At 36.8% G+C, this 12,493-nt stretch overlaps 1 protein-coding gene and 1 pseudogene across 1 annotated transcript; both read left to right on the top strand.

Annotated features, from left to right (window-relative positions):
• The first annotated feature begins 788 nt into the window (after positions 1–788).
• Positions 789–3,073, top strand: LOC5578298 (N-chimaerin). The gene is made up of 5 exons (XM_001656830.2): positions 789–824; positions 930–1,005; positions 1,465–2,154; positions 2,221–2,610; positions 2,673–3,073. Exons 2-5 carry the CDS (start codon positions 954–956, stop codon positions 2,936–2,938), a joined length of 1,398 nt encoding a protein of 465 aa, XP_001656880.1. The 5' UTR covers positions 789–824; positions 930–953; the 3' UTR covers positions 2,939–3,073.
• Positions 3,074–3,574: 501 nt separating this feature from the next.
• On the top strand, positions 3,575–6,370 carry LOC5578201 (annotated as a pseudogene).
• The last annotated feature ends 6,123 nt before the right edge of the window (positions 6,371–12,493 follow it).

Here is a 12,493-nt window from a genome sequence, read left to right as displayed (position 1 = left end):
TACTTCTCCATGGATTCCTTTAATCTAGTGAGTCTTAATGATAGGTAGGTATATAAAACTTGCTGGAAAACCTGCTTCTCCAGGAATAAATTTTTCCGACACTTTGTGCAGAAATTCTTCTAAGTAACATTCCTTGCCGTAATTAGTGACGTTTGTGGAAGTAATATTTTGCAGAATTTCCTTAGGATTCTCTAGAAGAATGCTTGCAAAAGTTTTTTATGAGTCTGTGTTCTAAGATAATATCTACACATAAACGCATAGATGCATCACTGAATGAATACCTTGAAAATACGTATTATCTAATATGTAACTGTTTAGTATTTTTGACCAAAATTGTTTATGCTCTTGAACTATTTTCAAAATGTGTTTGTAATTGGTATTAAAATCACATTTGAATTTGAAATTTGTTAAAGAATAATTAAATCAAATGATTTATCAAATGTCTTGTCAATTCATGTTAAAATGTAGATTATCGTTGTAAAAATTGTACCGATTAAATTTAATTAAAGCATTAAATAAGGTTTTTCGAGCAAGCTACGAAGTATATTAACTTTTTCATCACTGAAAACACGGTTAAATCAAACTAATACTGTAACTATCCAAACATTAGACTGAAAGACAAACATCTGTTGGACGCTTGAGAAACGTTCGTTCCAAGCCGGTTTCGCTTCAGCTGCCGTTTCCCTATCATTGCGTTTGGGCCTTAACGGTTCAAAATCTATACGCTATACGCCCTTTACGTTAGCTACACATCGTTTTGTGTGTTTGACATCGAACGTAAACAAAGTTGTTTGCAAACACCAATAAAATGATTAATAATTCGTGTCTGTGTTCTATTGAAACAAACTTTGTGTTGCTATTTTTTCTAGATAAATAATTTGATAATTAATCGTGTTTTATTTGCTAATAGTTGTTTCTATATCATTTAGGATTTTGTGTCAACAGATTCAATTATGATGGCAAAGGATCCTCCATCTCCAAGCCATAAAGTTTGGAAACCCGAATGTAAGTTTTTAGATGGATTGGAATTTTATTATTTATCGATATACATACTACTGAATTACACTTGATGTAGATTGTAGAGTATCAGTAGAATATTAAAGATAAAACGATGTATCGTAGTAGGAATGGAAATAGATAAGTTAATTAGTCAGAGAGAAATCTCGCATAACTTATAATATCGGCTTCCAACGAATAACTCGCTTCATCTGCTTCTCAATCACTATGAAGCCAACTCCCAATCACTTATAAAACCCCATTCTAGTTTAAAAGTTATATGAAGCTACATTTTTCACTTTGATATTTTAATCGGCAACGTGGCGACATTATAACTTTGAGAGCGTTTGACGATATTTCGTCTTACCTATAAAACCTACGAATTAGTCGAGTTATATGAAGATCTATTTGTAATTTCATATCCATATGACATAGTATAATTGATTGTATTTTTCTTCATTTATGCAGTATATAAGATCCAACTCGAGGCACCAACACCGAAGGCAGTGTGCTGCGAGAACCAGAGCGGAACTCGTCCAGCTTTCTATAACTCGGAATATCATGGAACTATGAATCATAAGGATTGCGAAAGCATTTTGTCGGACAAGCCAGACGGATCGTACTTAATTCGACGGAGTCCCGGTGCGGAGGATTACTGGACTTTGAGCTTGCGGTTCGATGCCAAAACCAAACATTTTAAAATTTACTATGCCCCGGATAAAGGGCACTATCTCAGTGAAAATTTCAAAAAGTTCGATACCATTCACGACTTGGTGGCGGATGGGTTGGTAGATTTTTATATGCGCATTCACGCCGGTCCTATCATACAGCAGATGATGTGCCAGACGAAAAATTGCTATGAACAAAGTCCATACATGACTCTAAACCGTCGTAAACTCAGAGCACTTTCGAATGAACTGAGGAAGTCTTCAAAGCTATCGATGTTGAATGATGATGCAACCGTTGGGAACGTTTTGGGCACTGAAACGGATAGTTTAACCGAAAATATCGTTATTGACGAGCCAAATGATGACGTTTTGCCGGAAATCTATGAGAAAAATCATTTATTCAAAACCCATACCTTTAAGGGATTAAACTGGTGCGAATTCTGTGCTAATTTCCTATGGGGCTTTACATCGCAAGGAGTGAAGTGTGAAGGTATTTTTTTTAATTGCTGTTTCTTCGTATAAACAATCTTATTTATCCTTTCGTATGTGTTTATAGATTGCGGTTTTGTAGCACATATAAAGTGCTCCGAACTGGTGCCCGCCAAATGTGTTCCGGATTTGAAGCGACTACGAGGAATATTTGGTGTAGACTTAACAACGCTTGTCACCGCACACAAATGTAAAATACCTTTTATAGTAAAAAAGTGCGTTGAAGAAGTCGAACGTCACGGAATGTTTCAAGAAGGAATTTACCGAATATCTGGATTTGCCGATGAAATCGATGCCCTCAAAATGGCTCTTGATAAAGATGGAGAAAAGGCAGACATGTCGGTGCTGGCCTATAGTAATATAAATGTAATTTCCGGCGTTTTAAAGCTCTACCTACGGTTGCTTCCGGTTCCTCTAATCACATTCCATTCTTATCCTGCTTTCATGAACTCCATGGGTAAAATTTTCTGTTCTTAACTCTCGATGTCTATTCTTAATATATATTATTTCTCATTGCAGTGAACAAGACAATTGGCGAACAAGTGCGGTCTTTACGGGAGGCCATAAAGCTTCTACCGTTGGCTCATTTCAATTGCCTGAAGTACATTTTAGAGCATCTAAATAGGATCGCTTCGCACAATGCAATTAACAAAATGAACGAATCAAATCTCGCCACGGTATTTGCCCCAACATTAATTGCCTCACCTCTACATCTAACAGATTTATCTCAAGAAATCAATATGCTCACAGCTCTCATAACACACTGCCATACAGTATTCCTATAGGTTTTCATTTTATGCATATTGTTATTTTATCGTAATCTCATATATTAAAAAAAACATTCATTTGCAATTAAATATCCGTACTCTCTTACTTATGAATATCATTATAAAATTCAAAATAAAATAACGAATTTATCATTTTGCTTATCATGCAATAAAGAAAATCATTTCCGAATATCCTGCGATATTTTTATTTCTGTAAGAAATATATTTCTTATGATCACAATAATCAGGGGCCCAGATAGCCGTAGCGGTAAACGCGCAGCTATTCAGTAAGACCAAGCTGAGGGTCATGGGTTCGAATCCCACCGGTCAAGGATCTTTTCGGGTTGGAAATTTTCTCGACTTCCCAGGGCATAGAGTATAATCGTACCTGCCACACGATATACACATGCAAAAATGGTCATTGGCATAGTAAGCTCTCAGTTAATAACTGTGAAAGTGCTCATAAGAACACTAAGCTGAGAAGCAGGCTCTGTCCCAGTGAGGACGTAACGCCAGAAAGAAGAAGAATGATCACAATAAAACCTCCAACAGTTAAATAAATTAAAAATCTAATTTAGTACTGTACCATTTAATTCCACTAGAGACGTATCTTTTGACAAATACGCGTATTTCGACCTCAACTGTAGACTCATAATGCCCCATATGGTTGGTGAACACGCAGAAAAACATGGTTTCTCAAAAACGTTTCTAAAATAAATTTCATTTTTCATTTTCATTCATTTTGCAGCGTTTGGTGGGGCAATGAGAGCGCAAGTCAGTCCAAAGCCGGGGGCAGGGATAGGTAATGGCCGTAATAGTCTATGCGGACCACTTGAACACCATCGGAAATGATAAGAAGCGTTGGGGTAGGGTATAGGAAATTGGAGAAGACTTGACACAGTAATGCGATTAATGCTGCAAAATGTAAATGTGCTGAGAGCAATTAAATTTGAGTTTTGAAGTTTGGTTTGATTTATTAAAATTCCGGCGTCCCATTGGATTATTGACTTCGGCAAAAAATGCAACAGATGGCGTTAGTGAGCAGAAGTCTTGAGAATTTTAAATGTATGGAGAAATTTATTAAAATTAGATTTTATGCTCAACAAACGAATTATCATGAAAAATATTTGGTACAGGTTGTAGGTAATAATGTTGGCGAGCTCCGGGACCAAATATTTTTCGCGAAAACTACGAGATTTTTGAAATATTTGAAAAAATATTGAAATCTCCATACATTTTCAATGACCGAAAACTCCTGGTTTGACTTTTCATGCTCTTGCATATCTATAGATATATACATATATAGGGGGAGATCCCCCAGTGCCGGACAGCACCCAATACCGGACAAAGTCGAAAAATTGAGAAATCATGGTCCAATCAAGATGGTGTATTAGTAGAAAAGAAAGCTATTATGTAGACTAATGTTCGCGTAGTATAACACATCCTTGAAATATGCACGCCTTTTTAAAAAAGTAGAAAAGTTTGAAAATCTTTTAAAAACTGACGTATTTTCTTAATTTTGAGCCTATTTAGTAATTATTTTGAATATGAAAAAATACTTTGGATCACGCAAGCATGATCGAACATAATCCTAATTTGATAGTATAAATGTATTTTGTACCATAATTGAACTAAATATGGACAAATTACAATTTTCGTTAAGCACCTTCTGTCCCTCAGTTTCGGACAGCTTGATTTGTTATGTGATATCTTTGTTATTATTGCGTCAGTGTCTCAAAATACTTTTATTTTTCATGGGTTCCGTCGATCATGGTATCAAACATGCAATAAAACTAAGAAGAATGAACATTCAGAACAACATCGTAAAATATGCTATTTTTCATCATATATGAAAGAGGTTTTTGATAGGCATAAGACAAACTAAGAAAAACTCAAATTAATCTTGTAAGTGTTGCAAATGCATTGAAATGGTAATTATAAACTATTCCTATAGTGTACACATTCAATGATGTTCAAATTTGCAGAATTCGAGGCATTTCCAGATCGTGTCCGGTTTTGGGTGCCACCTTTCAAGATCGATCAATTTGGTACTAAAATACATCATCAAAATGCATTGTCAAAATCTATATTTATTTTTTCAAATTTATATTTGTACACTATAAAAATGATAGTATTTATCATAAATGGGTAACACGAGCCCATAAAATCATTATTTTTCGAATTATGAATTTAGTGGCTTAAGTGTCCGGTACTGGGGGATCTCCCCCTATATACATGGGATCCGTTTCCTGATGAATATATACATGGACTGTTGTTAGTCCAAGTGTCATAACACGCGTTTGTTTGTTTTTTTTCGGCTGGCTTAGGAAACTTCGGAAACTTACCTAGCGGACGATGCCAGTCTGGTCCAGTCGAAATACGGAGAATTTTTGTACAAGCACCTTATCCTGTTCGCCCCCTTCGGTGGAGGAATTCGGTGGATCGTTGAGCGTCGAGGCCATCACCGATTTCGTGGATAACGGAGGCTACGTTTTGGTCGCGGGACGCTCGAACCCAAGGGATGCCTTGATGGAATTGGCATTCAAGTGCGAATTTGAGGTGGACGAGGAGAATGCCGCTGTTATTGATCATCTGAACTACGACATCTCGGACAGTGAAGATCATACATTGGTGGGTGCTTCTCCGGAGAATTTGATCAATTCGGAAATCGTCATCGGGAAGAAATCCGTGGGCCCACTGTTGTACCGAGGAACCGGTCTGTTGGCCGATATGGAAAATCCTTTGGTGTTGACTGCGGGTAGTATTTACCGATTGCAGCTATGTTCCGGACGCCCCTATCAATGAGTACCCCCACACCGTTCGAAAGAGAACACTTTTGATCGCAGCCCTACAGGCCCGGAACAACGCCAGAGTCGTATTCTCCGGGTCACTCTATTTCTTCTCCGTGTCGACGGTTCAGCGTGCACAGGATGAAAATTTGCACAACAAATCGGATAACCAGGATATGGCCACATTCATCAGCAAATGGGTCTGAACGGAGTTCGCGTTCGGTCGGATAAACACTTAAAAACACGGTTAGAAAGAAAGCAAATCAACCACCAGTAGCTTACACAATCACCGAACCGGTCGTGAATGAAACCCTGGCTGCCGATGGCAAGTGGCAACCATTCCAGGTCAACGATATCCAGCTGGAATTCGTCCGGATCGATCCGTTTGTTCGGACCACTTTAAGCGATATCGGTGGTGGACGCTTCAGGTCATATTCAAGATCCCCGATGTGTATGGCGAGTAAAAGTTTAAGGTCGATTACGATCGCATCGGATATGCCCATCTGTACTCGACAACGCAGGTCTCGGTTCAGCCACTCACCCTCACCCAATATGAACGGTTCATCCCAACGCGTATCCGTACTATGTGAGCACCTACTCATGATGGTCGGAAATGCGTTTTTTTCTTTTTTAAGGTAAAATAGAAGTTAACTACAATCTATTTCAATTAATTTAGTCTTTTTTATCTTGTTTTAGCATTTACAGTTTCTGGTTCAGCCCCTACGTCATATGATGAACAAACGATACAACCAGGAATGCTCGTTCCTTCAATGGTAAAGAGGACGAGCTGTTTAATTTTCTTACAGCTAATAACGTGCATATAGCAGTTATTACTGAAACATATTTAAAACCTGGATCCAAACTTAAAAAAGATTCTAACTTTTTTGTTTATCGTAATGATCGACTTGATGGGCATGTGGGGGAGTTTCAATCATCATTCATTTGAAACTAAAGTTTTTGAAACTTTAGCTGTTTCAGTTTCACACCTTGGTAAATATACATTCATAGCTGCCTATTTTCCTTTTCAATGCTCAGTTAATGCAAGTTAATTTGCTCTTCAATGCAAGTTAATTTGCTCCAAACTGACTTGCGAAAATTGACTCGCAATAAGTCAAAATTTTTGTCATAGGTGACTTTAATTCTCAAAGTAATTCCAACGGCAGAACTTTATTTGATGAGTGCTCTTCAGGATATTTCTCAACTCAATACCCTGATAGCCCTATGTGTTTTTCCTCTTCTAGAAATTCATCTACGATTGATTTGGTCTTAACCGACTCTAGTCGTCTTTGTAGCCAATTAGTTACTCATGCTGATTTTGATTCTGATCATGTGCCTGTTACATTTCAAATATTGCATGAAGCGATTCTCAATCCAATCAGCTCAACTTTTTAATATTTTCGAGCCGACTGGAATATATATGAAACATAAATTGACCCTAATCTTGATGTTAACATTTCTTTACAAACAAAACTTGATATTGACAATGCTCTTGAAACTTTAACAAATTCCATTGTTGAAGCCAGCAGCATTACAATTCCAAAATGTGAAGTAAAATTTGAATACGTGATTATAGACGATGATCTTAAACTCTTGATCCGTCTTAAAAACGTGAGGAGAAGGCAATTTCAACGCACTCACGATCCTGCTATGAAAATTATATGACAAGATTTGCAGAAAGAAATCAAGAAACGTTTTGCACAATTAAGAAACCAAAATTTTGAAAATAAGATTTCTCAATTGGACCCTGGTTCTAAGCCCTTTTAGAAATTATCTAAAATTTTGAAAAAAAAAACCTCAGAAGCCAATACCGGCATTGAAAGAGGAAAACAAATTATTACTAATTGCGAAAAAGCTCAAAAACTTGCTATGCTGTTTGAAAGCGCGCACAATTTTAATTTAGGACTTACTAGTCCAATTGAAAATCAAGTTACTCAGGACTTCGAAAATATTCTCAATCAAGAGAACGTTTGCGAAAATTCCTGGGAGACTGATTTGGAAGAAGTGAGAACTATTATTAAAAAATAAAAAATCTGGAAGCTCCTGGCGATGATGGAATTTTCTACATCCTCATCAAGAAACTTCCAGAAAGTAGCTTATCATTCTTAGTGTTAGTAGATATATTTAACAAATGTTTTCAATTAGCATATTTTCCTGACAAATGGAAAAATGCTAAGGTTGTTCCAATTTCAAAACAAGACAAAAATCCTGCAGAAGCTTCTAGCTATCGTCCAATCAGTTTGCTTTCCTCCATCAGTAAACTTTTTGAAAAGGTCATTTTGAACAGAATGATGGTCCACATCAACGAAAATTCAATGAACCAATGAACAGTTCGGATTCCGCCATGGATATTCGACCACTCATCAACTTTTACGTGTAACAAATTTGATCCGTTCAAAAAAAAACACAGGCCTCTCCGCCAAAGGACGAAGTCTGCGTGTCATATGTAGTCGTTTGCAAAAAATATTGGATATTTTTTCTTCATACTTGCAAAAATGGAAGATTTCTCCTAATGCTTCCAAAACTCAACAAACAATCTGCCCATACTCACATAACTGTCCCATTTATATAGGAAATCCCATAGAATATGGGACTGTTGTGCGAGTATGGGCAGTAATATTCTCACACAAACCAAAAGCTTTTTATTTGAAACCTTCAAGTAGACATGTTGTCACAATGAGAGGGATTCCAATAAATTGGTCAGATGAAGTTAAGTATCTAGGGCTCATGCTAGAAGAATTTAAGAATTTAACTTTCAAAAATCACATAGACCCTGGCCACGATCACAGGGTTTGACGGTGCCAAAGTAGAAGGTGCGCCATAATAATTCCCTAGTTCCGGTTGGGTCATGACTTCCGCACCAGGGGGGCCCCGACTATCCGAAGCCTCATCTACACGTCTTAAATCCATGACATCCGGTAGGGGGAGTGTGAAGTGATCACGCGATTTTAATAAAACTATTTCGTTCTTCACTTTAACCACTCTAGTAGCATTTCAGGCCTTATCATAGTTTGATAGTAGTCTGAACTACTAGACTGCAAAACTACGGTAAGGGCTGATTGCTGCTAGCGTACACAGTGACCATTTGAGCAACATTGCTTAGGAACGTCTGTGTGATGAACGCAATAGAGGCTTATAAAAGCAAATGCTGGGAAGGAGCTTAGGGCAGATTAAGAGTGCCAGTACTACCCCTGTCGCTACCGAAAAAAAACTTTCAAAAATCACTTTGAGGGCATTCAAGCCAAATGTAACAAATATGTAAAATGTCTCTATCCACTTATTAATAGAAAATCAAAACTTTGTCTTAAGAACAAGCTTTTGATATTCAAACAAATTTTCAGGCCAGCCATGTTGTATGCTGTACCAATATGGACTAGCTGTTGTAATACCAGGAAGAAAGCTCTGCAGAGGATTCAAAATCAAATTTTGAAAATGATTCTGAAGCTTCCTCCCTGGTTTAGTACCAATGAGTTACATAGAATATCCAATGTTAATACATTGGAACAAATGTCAAATAAAATAATTAATAATTTCAGGCAAAAATCGTTACAATCTTCTATTGCCACGATTAATGCGTTATATGTTTAGGTTATGTTAGGTTAAGTATATTGAAAACGTGTTTTTTTTCTCTTATAAGCAGGTGAAATCAACTCACCTGTAAAAAATCTGAACTGCTACGTCAAATGAAATGTAATATGTTGTTAACAAAATGTTAATAAAAATTTGTTTTACCTAATTAGGATGATAGTGTTGTCTAATAACACAGAACACCTAGATATAAGAAATTAATGTAATGTTAGAAATGATACTAATAAAGAACTGAAAAAAACGATACAACCAGCAAACGGAAAGAAAACGTTAAAGGAATTACAAGAGGAGGCGAGGCGACACAGCTAAAGTTACCTACAACAACGGTGAGTTATTCACTCAATTAGACAAAATGGCCAATGTATAAAAACTCGTTTTTTTCTGTTGTAGATTAAAAATAGACAAATTAAATGATCTGAACCGAAGCTTTGTAGAAACTGGCAAGGATTCCTCGAACAAGTATCGTATGGACGGGTAATGATTTTAATGAAGCTAGCTGAATTAATATTTACATTAAATGTTATTTAATAGTAATACATCATAGATTTGGTGTTGTTAAGTTTGTGAATTGGTCGACAGACACATTCTCGTCTTTGTACATCGACCACTATTTTAATGATTAATTCAAACATGTGATAGGTAACCAATCGTCACACAGAGCGCTCACTTTTTCGTCCGGGTTTGATAACTACACACTACTGCCATTTGGTTTTGTATTGGCCAAACACAGTGATATTAGCATTGGACGTACATGCTCTCGCAACGTTGATTTTTATTGCGATTTGTTCTAAGTGTTACTTCTGGTTGTCTGTGCAGTTTTAGCGAATCGTGTGACGTAAGAGAAGTCGAATAGAGTAACAATGAGATACACGCATCACATGGATCGAGCTGGGAGATTTTATTTCCCAGAAATGGGCGAAAAATCTTAGTTTTGCTATCAATTTAATCATAATATTCAAATTAATTAAGTGTATTAACGTTTCGAGGACATTTGGAACTTTTCGTGAAAATATCGAAGAGGTAAACTCACAGGTAGCATCGATTTAGGAGGTATCGACTTACATAGGTATCAAAGCATGCTAGATTGAAGGGATCGCGCATTCCATCGAGTTAAGGGAAATATCGAGATAAAGAACATTGAGTAAGGGAGAGTTGACTGTAGTATATTTTGTTATTGATTAGTTATTAGATGACGTACAAGGATAACAGACCAATGACAAATTTTGCTTTGATTGTATGTTTTGCTATTGATGAGATATTCAATGTAATATATTGATAACATAATAATGGTTAAACTAGATATGATTGCAACATTTGTGCTTCATTAATTCATTTATTGGTATAAGGCTATCCATGAGGACTTTTCGTGATAGGACTGACACGACTCGGCTGCGGCCCACACTCGCCAGATCTTGCAGCACCTGGTCAGCCCACCGGGCCCGCTGCGCTCCTCACCTTCTTGTACCTGCCGGATCAGAAGCGAACACCATTTTTGCAGGGTTGTTGTCCAGCATTCTCATAACATGCTCCGCCCAACGCATTTATCCAGCTTTTGCTACCTTCAGGTGGTTCGTGGCCCGAGGATCATCATTCGCCGCCACACACCGTTCTCCAACAACACCGCCAAAGATCGTCCTAAGCACCCGACGTTCGAAGACTCCGAGAAACATCGGAATATCTTCAAAACCAGATGACCAATGATCAATATCGAAGCAGATTCTGAAAATAAGAATTTCCGGAAACTTGTTAAAAAATCATGCTACAATATTAAAAGAAAAAAAAACAAAAAAGTTAAAGCGGTTTGAGTATTTTTATGGTAAAAATTTGAAGCTGCTGATAGAGAGGCTAAAAGCGTTTTAGTCATTAGTGTTGGTCTTTTAGATTTTTCAATGAATCATTTATATATGTTTGCTCATATGGTCGGCGTTCAGACAAACTGGATCAAGTGTTTTTAATGGGTTCAGAAAAGCCTACCCCAAGCATCCAGAATATCAAAAATACTATTATGTTGAAATACATAATAGATAATAAATGTTTGATAAATCTGTATCAAAATAGCATCAGAAAATCAGAATTGATGGAGTCCTTAACTGCCCATAAACGCATAATTGTCCCATGTGAATAGGAACTCCAGCAAACGTGGGACTGACATGCATTTATGGGCAGTTAACGTATCTTAAAAACACCAAAATATCGTCTAGTCCGGTCTGTATGAACACCAACCATATCTCTTTCAAATTCAAACCCACAGTTTACAATTCAATCCATTTTCATTATGTCCTTAAGGTGCAATTAAGAATGAAGCAAATGTCAAAAATGAAAAAGCAGTTTTCGCCCTCGAAATCAACAAATCGGAAAAAATAAAAACACACAGCCTTTTTATTTTGGAAATAAAACAGCTGTGTGTTTTTATTTTTTTCGATTTGTCGATTTTAACGACGAAAACTGCTTTTTCACTTTTGGCATTTGCTCCATTTTTACTTGGGCCTTAAATTTGATTATTTCATATTATAGAACAAGTTACAAATGTTTTGATTGATTCTGTATTACTTAGGGCCGATTTCTTCACCTTCGCTTAAGCCGTAAACCACGTTTACCCATATGATTAAACTAGGTTTAAGGCCTAAGCGAAGGTGAAGAATTCGGCCCTTAGTAATGAACATCCAAGAGCAGGAGAATTTACAAAACCCTTTCAAGATGATGAAAATGAAGCAATTTGGTGCAGCCGTATTTAAGTAATGAGCATTTATGTTTCTGGAACCACACTGGACAAGCAAAGATCTTGAAAACTGTACAAAACCTCATATCGTAATTTTCAGATTTCTCCAAGAATACTTAACCACAGATAACAGATGTTTATGCTAGAACAAAAATCATCTGAAAATTTGTGTAAATATTCGAACCAAAATACGTTGAAAACACTAGCGCCGCCACACAACGTATTGCGGCAATCAGTGGTGAATATAAGTATCTTGAAATGTTTCATATTCACCACTGACATTGCCATAGGAACTTAGCGATAAAAGCGCCACCATGATGTTGCTACTTGTGTTGCCGTTTAAAAAGATTATCAATTGTCTTACACAGTTTCAAAATCGGACATAAACATCTGTTATCTGTGACTTAACCGATTTGTATGATTTTTCACAGCGGCTCCTTGTTACCTGGCATTGTTTAGCACATTTTAGTTTTTTGATAA

The sequence above is a fragment of the Aedes aegypti genome, chromosome 3 (genome assembly GCF_002204515.2).
Source record: "Aedes aegypti strain LVP_AGWG chromosome 3, AaegL5.0 Primary Assembly, whole genome shotgun sequence".
NCBI classification, from domain to species: Eukaryota; Metazoa; Arthropoda; class Insecta; order Diptera; family Culicidae; genus Aedes; species Aedes aegypti.
The sequence above is the reverse complement of the archived record's forward strand: the minus strand, read 5'-3'. Positions and strand labels throughout refer to the sequence as shown.

Bases quoted from the DNA above. Each gene is read 5' to 3' on its own strand.
- LOC5578298 (XM_001656830.2), top strand. From the start codon at position 954: ATGATGGCAAAGGATCCTCCATCTCCAAGCCATAAAGTTTGGAAACCC. The intron at 1,006-1,464 runs GTAAGTTTTTAG...TCATTTATGCAG, and splicing joins TAAAGTTTGGAAACCCGAAT to TATATAAGATCCAACTCGAG. The intron at 2,611-2,672 runs GTAAAATTTTCT...TTCTCATTGCAG, and splicing joins TGCTTTCATGAACTCCATGG to TGAACAAGACAATTGGCGAA.